At 39.6% G+C, this 16,626-nt stretch overlaps 1 protein-coding gene across 1 annotated transcript in view; it reads right to left on the reverse strand.

The window, feature by feature from the left end:
* Positions 1-202: 202 nt before the first annotated feature.
* Positions 203-16,626, reverse strand: part of SYT10 (synaptotagmin 10) — a 210,373-nt gene continuing 193,949 nt past the window's right edge. Inside the window, exons 6-7 of the mRNA XM_069228631.1 lie at positions 15,102-15,231; positions 203-3,200 (exon numbers count right to left, since the gene is read on the reverse strand). Coding sequence (XP_069084732.1) covers positions 3,129-3,200; positions 15,102-15,231 — 202 coding nt within the window. The 3' untranslated portion in view covers positions 203-3,128. The remainder of the gene's footprint in view (positions 3,201-15,101; positions 15,232-16,626) is intronic.

The raw sequence follows: 16,626 nt of genomic DNA on the forward strand, positions 1-16,626 counted from the left end.
CTTAAAAAAGATCTGGCACTACGTAAATGCTCAATAATTGGAGAACTTGTGTTAGCAGTGTTTCCCACCATTTACTGTCTGAGACATAGTAAACAGAGCTTGGGCATAGCGAAGGTTGCCACGTATCCTTTAAAATGGTGTAATGAGAACAGTGGTGGAGTTAGAACACCAAAGACTTTCTTTCTATTCTTTTCTGTATTTTGGGACTATATTTTCTGCCTAAGCAGTTATAATCAAGGTAAGTAATATATGCAAAGAATCATCTGGTAAGTTTCTCAAGTAATGCATTTTCAGTTTGAGCTGAGTAAGGCCACAAAAGTTACACAGATTACTTCAAAACATTTACTCACATTTTTTACTTGAAAACCCATCCTAGAATTTTGAATACTTCTTTTTTTAGCTTGAAATTGCTGCATTGTGGTGTGTTTTCTATGAATTGCGATTTACAGATACAAATTTGCACTATGTAGGACCTTTTTACAGTGACCAGGCAACACAATTAGTAGTCATCTACTCTCACAGCACAAAAGTAAAGGCATGCACATTGGAATTCCTTTGGTGATTTATGTAGGCTCCGATCATAGAAAGGTAGAAGGACTGCATCATGTTAATTACCACAACAACAGACTGAAATATGTTTTCCCCAAAACAGCTTTACAAAATATACTATATGTCTCTTCATTTTTTAACACTAATGCTACATTGTTTAAATTCCAGGTCGACCAGATTGTTGATCATGTGCAATATAGTGCAACCAATACTGTCTTCATTGCAATTTTCCTGTGTAACAACATTACAAAAGTAACTTATATAGCACAAACACATTTCCAGTTATATTCATTTTAAAATTGTCATATTCAAAATATATTGATGTTTAGCTAATGTGCAGTAATATTTCTACATTGAAACACAATCTTCAGAGGCAAGTTTAATGGCACAACGCACCATGGTCCTAGTCCCTTCCCTCATAGCCAAAGTAGGCCTCGTAAACCTTTTCTGAAAATAGTTGAATGTAGACATGCTTGTTAACATTCAAGGTCAATCAGATATTTGATCATTTTATCCTGTGTACATGTTGCATTGAACTAACAAGAGAACAACATGTAGTGCATCTGCACTTAGGACTAAAGTGACAGTGTGTGCTATCCAAAAAGAATAGCTCTAAAGCCCTGTTAATTTTAAATGATATCATATAGAGAAAGATGCCCTTTTCTCAAGCACACACTCTGAATGTGAATGTGTGCTATAACAAAGTAGAAAATTACTATTTGAAGCTATTGTGCCCTCATTAGCTATAAAAAGTGGCCACTGGCAAATCTAACAGACCTGACTGATATCCCATCGCCCCATAGTGCTCCCCGCACCCCACAATGCTCACAGATCAAGACGTCATATTCTCTAAATAGTTTATACTTTAACATCATTCCAACAAAATCTGTTACCTTAAGTTGTCCTTAAAACTGAAGTATCCACACAAAATACCAATACCTGCAAAACTCCTCATGGTCTTTCCAGACACTTTTACTGGTTATCAGCACTGTAAAAAGCAGCCATCTTGTCACTCCCCAAAGTCTTAATTCTTTCTGCTCAATAAGACATATTTTGGCAAGGATTGTGCTCCTCCACCTGATTCACATGAGATCCCATCTATATGGTTCAGGGATGGCTTTCCGTGTGCCCTATTCAGCAAGCAGTAGGAAGGACTGAGTGGTGCAAGATGGCTGCTTGATGGTGACGGAAGGGCATGATTATCAACCTCTGGTGAATAAAGCTCTATCCTGGTGCTTCAAACAATTTGACCAAAAGACCTGTGAAATATGGAGGATACATGGGTAGTTTTATAGAATGCAAAAATGTTCCATAGGTCCCCAAATGCTATTAATGATGATATCCACAGGCTTTTGTTACAGATGCAGAACTGACAACAAAAACATATTCTTTCTTTGTGTAGTCATTCATGAGATACAGCTTATTTGGCGGCAGAGACAAATGCTCTACACAGGCCGACCAATGAGCTGCACCCCTACTCTATAGGAACTGACACTATAGAGTGAAGGTAATGGGAGGGGTCACATACTACGACTTTTCCTTTTGGTTGTCTTGCTGGGTTGTTATGCCTTTTAGTAACAATTTTAATATCAGTTATTATGATGAGAACATCTGTCGAAGGGGACAGAAATGCTGCGCTGGAACACTGTTATTTAAAGCAAATGGTATTTGAATTCTATTGACTCTGGACGAATCAGTGTTTGATATATAAAGTTTGACAAATACATTTTAGCGTTCAAAATTTTCTGTGCTATACCTCTAAAGAGGCTTGTGTACAGGTAAATACACATTGAATTGCACCACATTCAGTGGAGTCACTCGTCGTGGTAAATGCTTCCAAATCAGGAGTCTCTCATGAATAGACATGAAAAGGATACTTTTCAGAGTTCAAATCGTTGGCAGTTGCAAACATTTGAAACGAGAATGAAAAAGTGCGTAAGAAGGCATGCTCTGGTTCGCCCACTCATTTCAAAATGGTGCTTTCAAGTGCTATAAATCATTTTCATGCTTCATACCAGGGCTACACAAATTCCACAGGAAATCTGTGTTATCCTGCTCTCATTGGACAACACACATAAAACAAAATACTGGAAGCTTACGTAAAATTAAGGGTGTGTTCGTGGACGCATGAAAAATCAATAGATTATTTTAACAAGCTTTTCATATATTCAACGAAATTCTGCTCGTAGGACATACTTTTGAAAATAATGCGCCCCCTCTTTCCATTCCCTGAAAGTTAGTGAGATGGTTGAAATGATAGAAAATATGTCCTACAAAATGTACCACAGATCTGCGATGTATACACCGTTTCTATGCCCTACTTGACATTACTTCAACTGCATACTTGAAGGCAAGAAAGCAGTCGACATGATTGGTGTCTAAAGATGACAACAAATGTTACCAAAAGTATTGTGATCAAACGGAGCAGTGCACATAGTGACTTATGAAAGTGATCCCATGCTTCTAGTACAGCTCCTCGATTCCCCATACGGGTTGCGGAGAAGGCATAGGGAAGAGCGCGCGACCTGTGTATCGGGAGAGCAGACAGGGCGGCACACCGTAAATCCACACCTGCTTGTTTACGGTGTAGGAGGAGGTTTGGGCGATGAGCAAGATCCTTGGCTGTCAAAGCTGGTTGCTCGACCGGGCAACTAAAATATGAGAAAAGTAAAAAGTATTTAGTTGTTATATACTTTGGCCTGACTTTTTTATTTTATTGATGACGATTTTCAACAGTTGTATAATTATGCACATAAAGAAACACCTTCACAGGACACCTAAACTTGCTCATAGGTATAGAGGTAAGATAAAACAATACCATACACATAGATCTAAGTTTGCTTAAGAGATTTATTATTATGACATATATGTCATCCCAGGTATTACTTTATGATTCTGATGTGTATCTATTTATTGCTTGTGTTATGGTTGAACGTATTGTGTCTGATAATTCTAATCTCTCTAAGGCTTTTCACGAGAGACCTTATCCAACTAAAAATGCAAAAGATATACAAAATAATCCAGCAAATTACAAATGTTAAAATTGTCAAACCTAACCGCAGGTTTGTGTTGTATACATCGTCTCATATATAGTGTTCTGCAGTAACACAATTCTATATAGTACATGCAGTTATATATGCACATTTAGAGATTTAGGGACCAATCACATATCATACGACTTAAGTAAAGATAATTGCAAACACTCGTGCAAATGCACAATGCATATCGCTAGGAAAGGCGGAGCCTTGCATTTCAAACACTAGCATACTAGGAGGTGTGCATTTCAAACACTAGCATACTAGGGGTTGATGGAGTTAGTCATAGGGACAGAATGGGCCCCAAAAAAATGACTTTCATACCAGAGTTGCCATCATTCAGCATATGCTGACACGGCTGCCCCAGCTGGGGAAATCACAATGTTTAGACTTGTGTGAGATGGTCTAAAAACTCCAAGTACATATAAAATCTTTACATGGACGATCATGCGGCCATACAACTTGTGGGGAGGAGACACTCATGCACTGAACAGCTTCTCAGGGGGCCACCAAGCTCCCTCAAAAGGTAAAAGAGCAGCATGGCATGTCTGGGCATTAAATTGAGTTCTTATGCACTCCTCATTTAAGTGTATCAGCATCTTACATAGTTGACCCACACAGTCATTCAGCACTTTTGGCAACTGTGCTATACTATACACTATTAGGACAATTAAATATCTTTTCATTTACATTGTTTAAAATTACATTAAAATACGAAAATAGAGCCCATAATAATCCAAACTCATATCTATCTGTTATGTATTAGTGGGGCGTTGGATTGTTTCAATGACTTAAGTTAGAATGGAGTAATCTTCATAACTAGCTACTGTACAATTTCATCACGCCTGTCTGCCATCTCTTCCACCTGTTTGTATTTAGGTTAAAGAGGTAAGTGGAAGGGCTCAGAGCAGCATCAGAGATAGCAATAAGATCAATGATGAATAGGATCTGTAAGGTGAGGAGGCAGTAACAGAGGTGGTCTGACCCATGGCGGACAGATCATCAGTCAGTGAGAGGGATATACAGAGTTAACCAGGAGTATGGCTAAGAGAAATTTACAAGGATCTCTCTTTACCATAATGACCACCCGAGAGTATTTCTTCATAGAAGTATGGAAATTCCTGGAGTGACATTGCCAAACCAACCTCTTTGAAATGGCCCAGAAGTATTTGGGCTCATAAGTATCTCACCCAAGACATCAGCTATTTCCTGGAAAAAAACAAATAGCATCTGCATGTAGTAGAAGTGTTTTGCCTTCTCGTTAACATTATCTAGTCTGAAACAAACTTCGATTCACATGGTCTCCGTGAGAAAGAAACTGATTTTGTAATATAAAAGTAGGTCCCTTTTCAAACTTTGATTCATTCTGAGCTTCCATTGCAACAGAGAGCACAAAAAACATGAATAATGAGACTTTGGCTTTCTTAAAAATGTCACTCTTTGGTTACCAAAAAAACAAGTGTAAGAGAGTTAATCTGCCTCTTCTGCTAGCTGACGGGAAACAGAAAACCATAGTTTGTTCAAGGCTGCCATCCACAAAGAGATGTCTATGTCTAAGTAGAGAAATCACGTGTCATTATTTGAGCGGTGTACTGCACGGCCTGATCTATAAAAGTGATCTTTTGGATGTAAAATACTGAATATATAGAAGTAGACTGAAAGCATTATGTCTGAATGCAGGTAATGCTAAAAACTATTGCAGCAGATATGCTGCCTTTTAATATGTAGTGAGAGTCAATGAGGTCAAGCACTAGGCGTGCAATAAAAAACTAAGATCACTAATTGACAAATGTTCATTTGTTCTTTCACATACATAAACCAGATCATCAGTGTGGTATTAGTTTGTGTTTCATAACATAATGCATTTGAGTTCCATGGTAAAATGGATTCCCGAGTCTGGTGTGTTAACTTGCAAGGGGATTTAAAATGTGTGTATATATATGAGGAAATGTTTATAAAGATATTGAATTGCGCTAGTAGCATAACATTGAATTCAAACTATCTTGATTTTTTAATTACATAAATCTCTCTTTAGATCTAGATTTTTTCAATTCACCATGTCGAATGAGTTGAATCACTTTTCCCAAAATGCAGTTTTGTTAGATTTAATAAAGAAAATCTTCTGAGAAGTCTGATCAATAAAACATTTATAAGGGATACTATCCAACAGCCAGATTGTTGCTTTATTAAAGGTAAGAAAAATAAAATCCAGTTTTAAAAACATGAACTCTCTCTTTCATCCCTGTCCGTGTCTCATAGAACAGCTATTGTTCAGAAACACTAACAAGGAATACAATGGGAAAATGATTCCTTGACTGGACTGATGAGGAAATGGTAGGTGTTAGACCTGTCAGGCTTAGAGTGGACTTCTTCCAAGCCTTTTGTTTTACAATTCCATACTTTTCTGATCTCGTTTTCGACTCTGTGCACCTTACCACTGCTAAAGTGTGCGTGTTTCCTCCTTAAAACATGGTAACATTCGGTTACCCCCAATTGGCATATTTAATTTACTCGTAAGTCCTCAGTAAAATACTGCTACATGCGCAAAGGGCCAGTAAATTAAATGTTACAAGCGGACTTGCAGCACTTGTTGTACCACCCACTTCAGTAGCCTTGCACATGTGTCGCAGGCCTGTCACTGCAGTTTGTGTGTGCAGTTTTTTAAACCACCATTTCGATCTAGCAAAATCAACTTTTTGTCAGGTCTAAACCTTTCTTTATAATGCATAAAAGTCACCCCTAAGGTAGGTCCTAAACAGAACACAAGGCAGGGTCCAATATATTTAAAAATTAGGATATCTACTTTTAAGTTTTACATGTCCTGATAGTGAAAACTCTGAAATTCGTTTTTCACTAAGTTCTTTTTTCACTATTGCAAGTCTCACCTCTGCCATAAGATAACATTGAGATTACCTTGTTACACTTAATAAGAGTAACTTCCAAATAGGAACAGGTAAACCGTTCATGTTTGGTGTGGTATTTTCCTTGTTTTGTGTGTTCACTTCATTACTGTTTGAAGTGCTGCATAAATACATTGCATCTAAGTTAGGCCTGACTGCTCTGTGCCAAGCTACCAGATGGTTGAGCACAGGTTAATTTGAAGTTTGCTTGTGACTTCACCCTTACAAGGATTGTTGTCACTTGATGAGCAGGGTTTCACGCCTGTCAACCAGTAACCCAATTTCTTACAGTAGATCTTTTACTGGCACCCACCCCTTGATGAGTCTGTGACTACAGGGCAGAGTCCCCGTCATGTCTATGAAATATTGGTAACCCAAAGAGAGGGTTTAAAAAAAACCAGCTGAACAGCTTTCTTTTTTCTATTTCTTAATGTGATGCATGGTAGAAGAAGTAGGAGCAGGGATACCAACATTAGTTGAAGCCATGACTAAAGTCATTGACCTGAAAGAGCATATGAGAAGGCTGAAGCATGTAGGCATTATGAGTGGATGGATGGTTCATTTTATCTCAGCTAACATCCATGTGATATATATTTCAATCATATCTGGGGTTCCTCACCAATAAAGTGTTATATCCAATTGAAGTATATCCCAAGGTTTTTCAACAGTAATCTGGATCCATGCAATTATTTAGTTGATTTCATCTGAACTGCCACACATCAGTCAAGTTTGCCAAGATAGTATCTACCTACCTACCTTGCTGTGGCTACATCACCAATGATCACCAGTGATGAAGCATGCCACTATAATGACTGGGTGGGGTGACCTATTGATTCTTTTGAAAACCTGCTGTTTACCTAAGAAGTGAACAAGTTGTTCACTTCATTGACCTAAATACCTGTTGTATGCTATGCAATGGAAACCATTCTTAACATAGAGACGTCAGCATTCCGAGACTGGAATATCATGTGCATGCTTACACATGAAATATAGCAGATGGAATACTTTTTTCTGTTTTACTGCAAATGTTTTCAACTGGTACATAGAATGTTAAAGACTCTTGGCTTGGAAGAAAGGATTCATTTGTAGGTTTACTTGGTGTTACCGGAGAAGGCATACAGTTTAGCAGTTTGACAACAAAAACCTAAGTTTCAATCACATTTTCCCCGATTTATCGAACTGAATGATCATAAGTAAAACAATTTGTTGCTTGGTTACCTTTCATGGCAAAATTTCCAGAGTACTTCCAAATGATTCAGTTTTCAGTGTAAGTTTTGCGAGATAATGCATTAATTCATATTGGAACACTGGAATGAAATTTGGGACATTCTACCCTGTGTGGGTGGAATGTTCTAATAGCTTTATAGACCTTCTACCTTTGGCTATAACACTTGGTAAAAAAGACTGTGTCCTGGTTACAGGCCCTCACCTGCAGCTATGGACTATGACTCAAGGAGTTGGCCTTTCATAAATTTCACAGTGGGCTTTAAAACTACATTACAACATTGGGATGTTAGGAGATCTATTGAAGACAATGAAGTGGCTCGGGGCTAATAACAGCTTTTAGTATTTTTCGGCTCCAACCTTCCAATGTTTGTTTTTATGTTTTTTCCTTGTTTAATTTATAACATTCTATTCTCAGTGAGTGAATTGTTCTAATAGACTTATACCCTTCTGCTTTGGACTATACTGGTTGTTAAAGGCTCTCTAGTTTGTTATAAGCTGGAGGGCCTTTATCAATTGGTATAATCCTCAGCAGCAGGCAATAAAACTATAGTGGAACCTTGGAATGTTGGCAGCTCTACTGAAAACAGTAGAGAGTAAAGGGCCAATTATGACTGGCATAGACTTTCTGCTCCAATAGCTAATGTTTGTGTTTACATTCCTCACTGCTTACTGTATAACATTCGACATGAGGAGCATTAGAGAGGTTCAGCCTTGGACTATTCCCCTCCATAAAAGGATTCTTCTTCTTTGAAGCTTCTTGCTTGCAGCAAAGGTCTATACATCGAATTTGATAGCTTTAGTAATTAGAAGTCTCTGAGGCAGCATGTTGACAAAATGCAAAGTTTCTGGTGCCTCACACATGACGTAATGCTCACATATACCACAAGGTCATTTGCACAGAAATATTGCACTGAGCTTCAGTCTTGGACTAAATCAGCCATAAAAGGCTGTCTTCTTCCCTACAGACTCATGCCTCATGCCTGCAGCACAGGCCTATAAATTGAAGTTAGGGTCTTCAGTAGTTGGAGTACTCTAAGGCAGCAGGCTAAAATGCGATATTGACAAAATGGAAAGCTTCTAGTGCTGCCCACAAAGTTGTATTGCTCACACGTACCATAAGGTAATTTGGACAGAAACACTGCACTGGAATAGGTTACTAGATTAGATTTTTTTTTTATTAACGTATTCAGAAAACGTAAAGAACAAGAAATGATGGGAAGGGGGATTTAAAGAAAAAAAGAATGGAAGTAAAAGCACAATTTAATTGCAACATAAGACATTTTGATGCATTTCTTTCTGTTGCAAGCAGATATTAGATAAATATACCAGAAACATGCAGTTTTCCCCCCAATACATAGTACAGAGAGATTTAGCATCTCCTACCTAATAATGACTTACAATTCATATATCGTAATATACATTGAATCAGAGGCAAACAAAAATGGATGTTTAGTTTAAATAAAGTCAGAACAGCAGACGGCATATATAAACGATAATGAGTGCAATCAATGATTTTAGTGTACCACATTTATGAGGTATGATTGCAGTGGAAAGTGTATGTCTTTTGGGCCCAATAAGGGAGAGAGCAGATCTGCAAAAAGCTCAGGCTGGGCATTCAGTAGATGAGATGATCGAGCCATGACATTCATTTTTGGAGCCCTCCCTCTACCCCACAGACAGGTCACCAGACATATCCCCCCAACTAGCCAAAGATGATTATTTTGAGGTCCATAAATATCACTTAGTTAATCACTTGTGATAGGTAGAAGTGACCTCACCCCAGAAGATGCATTGAGCCACATAACCATGCCAAGTGGAGAAACAGGCATTTGGTGTGCTCATCTGTCGAAGTAGGAGTGTGTTCAAAGTCCATACTGATGATGCTTGTATGGGGTGTAGTATGCCCTGTTCAGGAATTTAAAGTGGATGATGCACAGCCTTATAGATTCTTTTGTGAAGATCAGGTAAGATCATGTCAAAACATAAACATTATGAACTAGTACCTTTTGCTGGTGTCCTCTGATATGCACCTGGCAACTTATTCCAGTTATCAGCTCGGGACATTTTCAGTCAATCTGAAATTGAGGTATGCTTTTTTCAATTCCATTTGAAATGTTAGCATTTCTCAAAGTTTTTTTATTTTATTTGCTGAATATTATGCTTTTGAGTATTATTTGTATTTATTTATATAAACAACTTCAAATTCATTCAATTCATGTAAGCTGTGTTACAAAGTTATCCAGAACAGAACCTTTTTTTCTTGAAATGTTTTAGTGTGAACCAAGAGATTTTTTTCCAGTATAGCTCCACCACGTGATCAATGGCATGGCTTCTGTCAACTGGCAAAATGGCTATTGTTCACAGGAAATTTTTGAAGGGGAAGCACAGTGAACCTTATTTGCTTTGTGAATCCTCCAAGAAGGCCTCTTACAGGAACTAGCAACCTGTTGGTGGTGACTACTTTTCCCAGAGTTGTATCAATCAGACCGATGTGGTACTTGAGGTGGGAAGATAACGAGCTAAATTTTGATGCTGAGTCTACTCCATAGAGACTTTCGTAGTCTGGTTTATGACAGATATTAAACTCATAGCAGCTGCTACTTCACAGGCAATGCCTTCAATGCCAACAGTGGTTACCTTGATTAATGGATCTCTATGATTCGTTGTATGCACTTTTAATATCTGTTCTGACCAAAATGCAATGTTCCTTTGTCCAATAAGTGACCGGGGACTATATTAAACCCCTTTTGTGCTCAGATAGCTTGACAAGGCTATGAGCTACATTCAATGATCCACTGTTGGCATTACCCAGTCCACAATAAACTTTTGCCTCAATCTCTGTATGGAATTGCAAGGAAACTAGAACTTACTCACCAGAATAAGTTAGCAGTTGTGGTGTGTTGCACATAGCAATATCTTTGACAGACCGGCTTGTGGTGGCTGGGGCTTTAGGATTCAGAATGGAGTTCAGTGTTTGATTCACTTCTGGAGGGACTTATTGGGCAATGTGAACAGAAAAGGGTTAGTACCAGCATTGACACATGCAACACTTTCCATTCCAGAGCTTTTCCACCTATGCATAGTTCGCTTCTGGCCTTGGATCCCCACACTTTTTCGTTTTCTCACCTCTCCAGCTAGATTGGTCCCTACTTATACTTCTTTTTCTTGATGTCTGCTTCATACAGACTACCTTCAACTATAAAGATACTCACAGGGCAAGCCTTTTCTCAATGTTCTCCTAGTACCTTCTTTATTGCAGGCTTAGGTTCACAATGGCTTGCCAAACATTGTTGTGTTATTCCTTATACTCATCTCTGGATCCTAATTAATGCATAGAAATATATGTGCTGGGTGGATGATCTTTAGGCTCCCAGTGCACTAGACACCTGACAAGATGCTATGCTGCCCAAGTAGACAATTTGTGAATTATTTATTGGTTAGTTCCATCCATGAAATTCAAGAATTGCATGGATGATAAAACAGCATCATTCAATACCTTCTGTTCTTCCGCCGACCCACAAGAACAAGGTTTCATTTTCACATTTTTTAGAAGAAATTTTAGAGAAATCTGTATTATCTTTGTCAATAAATGGTAACCCTTTAGACCTAAGCCTTTTATATTAAGCCTATTTTAGGTGGTTTGTTAACATGCAAAAGAGGTCAGAGAACCTAGGTAAGGTTACAAAGAAAACTTTTTCTATACTATCTCTGTGGAGGCAGGATTTTTCATAAGATGTAAGCATATGCAACTGCTTTGTGAAAAGCGTGTTTCTAGACAGTGTGTTAATAAAAAGGTCAATGGAAAGTAGGGGTGGGAAAAACTTGCGGAGTTTGATTCTGCAGAATTCCACAGAAATCTGTGAACGGCGAAATTAGGCATGTCTCACTGCTTGCACTGATTTTTAATGCCAGGAGCTCCTTCTGCACTGAAAAATTGGTGTGAACGGCCCGATGCAGCCGAGCAGATGGCACTGTTTCTCGAGTTGATTTTGCTGTTGCTCGACTACATTTCCACTCGAGGTGCAGTTTTCTGATCCCAAACACTAGTGACCACCCGCAACCGCCCGTCTTGAAGAAAACTCGCCAGGTGCACTCCTAGCAAGCAAACATCATGCTGGGGGATGCCAAATCTCACTCGCCATCTTACCCTTGGTGAGCCACATGCAAGAAAAAGCTCTGTCATGACGGATGGTGGAATTTGCCCAAAACTCTGCATTACATATGTAATGCGGAGTTGTCAAAACTCTCCAAAATGTGCTGGTGGAGCAGAATTTATCACCCACCACTAATAAGAAGATTTACCATCAACTTCAAGGGGATAGGCTGCACTATCTGTCCTAATACAGATGGCGACAATTACTACTGCTAGCAATAAATAAAGCCAGTGTACTATTTTTCCTCTCAAAGCATTCCTAGCCGACATGTAGTGATGACGTGTAGTGATCTGATGTGTACTGATGACTGATGCAGTGAGAATATATTTCCAGTTACTTATACAATTCTTGATGAGCATTTAATAAGGATAGGAAACATTCAAGAAAAGGAGCCTGAGATAGGATTATAATTTTGCTGACACAAGATAAAGAGGAATGGCCAGATTAACACAGATTACAACAGGCCTTTATCACAATTTTGCAGAAATCGGGCCTTTAGTACTTGTAGTGTTGCAGGTTCCAAGTACCTGGAAAGTCTTTGAGTACTTTAAATTAATTTTTGCAAACAAATGTTGTGCATGAAATTCAAGCAATTTTCTGAAAATGTCCTGTTTTTGCCAAACATAAGAGGAGACATTTAGGAATGTGCTGCTAAATTTTGCAGCTATAATGCACTTCTTTTATATGGATTCAAATACATGTCCTTAAAGTATCACATCCAGAATGATAGAAATCTCGGTCAGAGGGTGCCCGGCCAGTCAAAAAGCACTTGACCAAACTGTAATATCTGGGGTATTTTGCTTCTGGTGCCCTGGGCCCCATACAGAAGACCCCCAAACTTGAAACCAAGTGCCTCATTTAGGACTTTACTCTCCGGGAAGCAAGGCAGAGCAGTCTAAGGCTTGCTCAGGTGTGATGCACAATACACTGCACTCAATAAATCACTGCACAGTTAGTACCTTTTCATACAACACACTCTCCTCCCTCTACCTAACACAACCTGAGGAGTGCATTAACAAATAGACAGACCTAGGGATGTTTAGTGTTTCATCAAATCATGGACAGGTTCTCAAATTATAAGATTAGTTTGTATGATGCATCTTTGTGTCAGGGTCAGGGGTTTTGGAAGGCATGAGACCATCTGGGGAAACAGGCCCAGCATGGACTGAATGGGGAGAATTGAGATTGGAGGATTTGTAGAGCTGTTCATCTTGGCTGGGGCACAAAGGTATCAGGTGGGCCTTCCAGCTAAAGATCACTAAAGACCAATTAGATTGAAGTGTCAAGAGAAAGCAGGTGCTCCTAGGGGAGTTTAAGAACTGAATTGCCTTGCAACTGCTTGACTGTATGGCTCTTCGATTCTTATCCTCTTCTGCCATTTGCTTCTACTCTGTACCTTTACTGTTTTTTCCATTCCCTTTCTTGTTTCCTCTCCTTTGCAGCTGTCTACCTTGTTTGGCTCCTGAATCCACTTGTCTAACTGTCCCAGTTCTGGACCTTCCTGGCTTGAGTGTTCCTCTGGTGCTTCCTCTCAGAACAATCCTATGGCTTGTTGTAAGGTTGCTTTAGCTAGTAAACGAGCACATTATTTTAGCCTTTTTTAGCTTAGGCCTGCAGCTTGTGCCCTTTCATCTAGCTACATGGCACATTACTCATCCTATTATTTTAGTAAAGGCTTCGTTTAGTGGAGATGTTTTTATTATTTTATTAGTTGTTCCTTCATGCAGAATTATGTTATTCTTTTTTGCAGAACATATTTACTCTGTGCTTTCTCCAAGGCTGACTATGATAATCTTATTAGTTACTGTCGGTACAAAGCGTTCCTCATGTCCCCAACTTTTATACACAAAAATATACATGTTGTCACATTAGGGCAGTTTCTTAGAACATCTGATGTTTTATTATAAAACACTTCACTGCCCCTACATGTTAGAGGGGATTTTCAGCCTGCTACCAACATGAGCTTGCATGTTTTGGGCAAGATCTGATGCCTCTTCTGCTTATATGTAGGAGGACTCTCTGTAAACCATCAGACCTCTTCTTTATCTACAATCATAGGTATGGGGGATGGGCCTCACTTGCCCGCCTGCTGGATTATGACCCCGCCTACCGCCATGGTTTATGTGGCATCCTTACTGCCATGAAACCCACGGTGGTAGGCACTATCAGTGACAGGAAATCCCTTACTGATAGGGGTCTTCCTTGCCCACCTCCCCCTCTCCAGGGTTTCCTCCCACCTCTCTTCCTCTCCAGACCCCCCTTAATAAACACCCCTCCCTTCACACATGAATACACACACCCATTCCAACATTCATCCACACATGCATACATCCATTCACACACACATCCACACACACTTACATACATACACGCAGACACGCATTCACACAACTCAACATACATGCACTTCCACCCCCAAACATGCACACACATACAACATGCAACACACACCCGCATACACACACACACACAGTTATACACACACACACAACACCCCCCAACCCCTCCCCTGTAGGAGCACCCACTTACCTGGATCCAGGGGGTCCTCTGGCAGGAGACAGGATGAGGCGCTGCTGCCAGCAGCAGCGTCCGCCAGCAGAACACTGCCAGGCTGTATTACTTCTCATAATAAGGCCAGTGGCAGTTTACTGGTGTGGCACTGCTGGTGGCAGCAGCACCACCTTACCGCCATCCACCGGCATGGCCACAGTTGGATTTCTGCCATCCTTCTGGCAGAAATCCGGCTGTGGTCATGATACGGCAGATGGCTAGTAGCTGCGGCGACAGTCTTTTGACGCCCGTCGCCACGGCGGTAGGCGGTATATACCACCAAGGTCCAAATGAGGGCCTAAGTTTCTTTCCAAAACTGCAGGCCTCTGCAATTTTGTTGAAGGTTGGCCCAGCTCATAGTTTATGGTGGTTGGCATTATGGAAATGTTGTGATTATTTCATTAATGGAAATAAATCAGGCATACCATCAAATATGAATCAGCTTTTAGTAAAAAGGACAATATTCAATGTTATATAAATTCAAACAAGCCATTTATTCAAAAGCCTACTCATAATAATGCAAGACTTAACAATCTTTTTACAAAATAAACACACAGAATAGAATTTATTATGATATTCAGTTAGACAATACATGTGAGTGGAAGACTTAATAATTTGTGAATATACAAAAGATCAATCAATACAGCAAAAGGAAAGAACTGAAATGGAAAAGAAAAGTCCCATACCTCTAACAATGGATGCCAATGTGTTATAGGTTTTCTTGGGTATGCCAGCATTTCATTCCAGTGATCTCTCCCAAGCCCTTCTGCATCGAGTCCTGTCCTGCACACCCCAATCACTTCATTATGACCTACTCTATAAATTGAGAAAAAAATATCTATTATTTGCAAACTTATTTTGAAATGCAGAATGTGCAATGTTTATTAGCATAAAGGGATCACCAACATGTTCGAAATACCATAAATATCACAATAAAACAATGTGTTAAAGACTCGTTCATTCCCATTAAATGTTTATCTTACACTGTATTTTTATTATTTTGGGTTGTCAACATTTCAGGCATTTCTGTGCATTTACATTGCTGTCACATTTTTGGAGGCCAAACAAAGATAAACCTCTCAAAAACAATTTGAAGAAAAGTTGCTTTTGAAAGCGTTGCAATATTGAGTCAAATGTCCTTCAAAGGATGATGTTCTGAGGGAAAGGAGGCACTGCTAATGGAAGAGTGCTTCCTCTTCGATGGATGTGGCTGCCTATCCGTATTGGATCTTATATGGATTTTACTTTTAAGGCTTTATTTATTTTACTTTTAAGGCTTTATTTAGGCTTTATTTAGGGAAGGTGGATGCTGGACAGCCCCCAAAATTGGTGGCATCCCGTCAACTAATTCTGTGATTCCTTGCCCCCATTTAAAGGTAGAAGAGTCAATTGCTTTCTAACAACACATCCTTTTCTGGCTCCAGATTCCGGCTCTTTAGCCAGAAACCCATGTGATACAGCGCCAATCTGCACACTGCTTTGGAAAGTACTTCCTATTTATGGATCAAATCTGTTTATTGGTATTTTCAATTATAAACATCACATAGGCAACGCATCCAAATAATACAATTAATACAATTGCGTTGATATACAGCATGCTCCATGCGCAATGATAGAAAACCTGAATACAACTTCATCTTTGTTTCCCCGTGGCTGGCGTGCCATACAACAATCAAGCTATCCCATTCCTCGTACCCATGTAATCTTGGCCCTACATATACATCTCTACTGCACATTCGCTCCCATTCGCTCAATTCAACTCAAGAACCCTCAAATAGGCCGGACATGTCAATTCCGTGAACTCCCCAGACAGTATTTGTAAGAATGGTTGCCAAAGTTCCTTAAAGTCCCCACTGCGCTGCTGTGAAGTCAAAGTGAGCTTTTCCATAGCGAGGATAAACCACAGCTTATGGAGCCATGATGTTACTGTCGGGATCTGGTCAGTCCCCCACATGGTTAATAGCAGCTGTAGTGCCGCATTTAATGCCAAGGCCATCTGCCATCCTTTCAATGATCTCAGGGGGAAGGTGAGCGGGTTAGGCAGGCCGAGCAAAGTGTACGCAGGAATTCTGGGGATCTGATTATCAAACGCCGTGCCAATAATGTCTAATATATTCTCCCAGTACCGATGAAGCTTAGGGCAATGCCATAATAAGTGGACAAGCGACCCTCCGCCCCCACACCCCCTCCAACAAAGGCGGCACTTAGTGG

This window comes from Pleurodeles waltl, chromosome 4_1 (assembly GCF_031143425.1).
Source record: "Pleurodeles waltl isolate 20211129_DDA chromosome 4_1, aPleWal1.hap1.20221129, whole genome shotgun sequence".
Lineage (NCBI taxonomy): Eukaryota > Metazoa > Chordata > Amphibia > Caudata > Salamandridae > Pleurodeles > Pleurodeles waltl.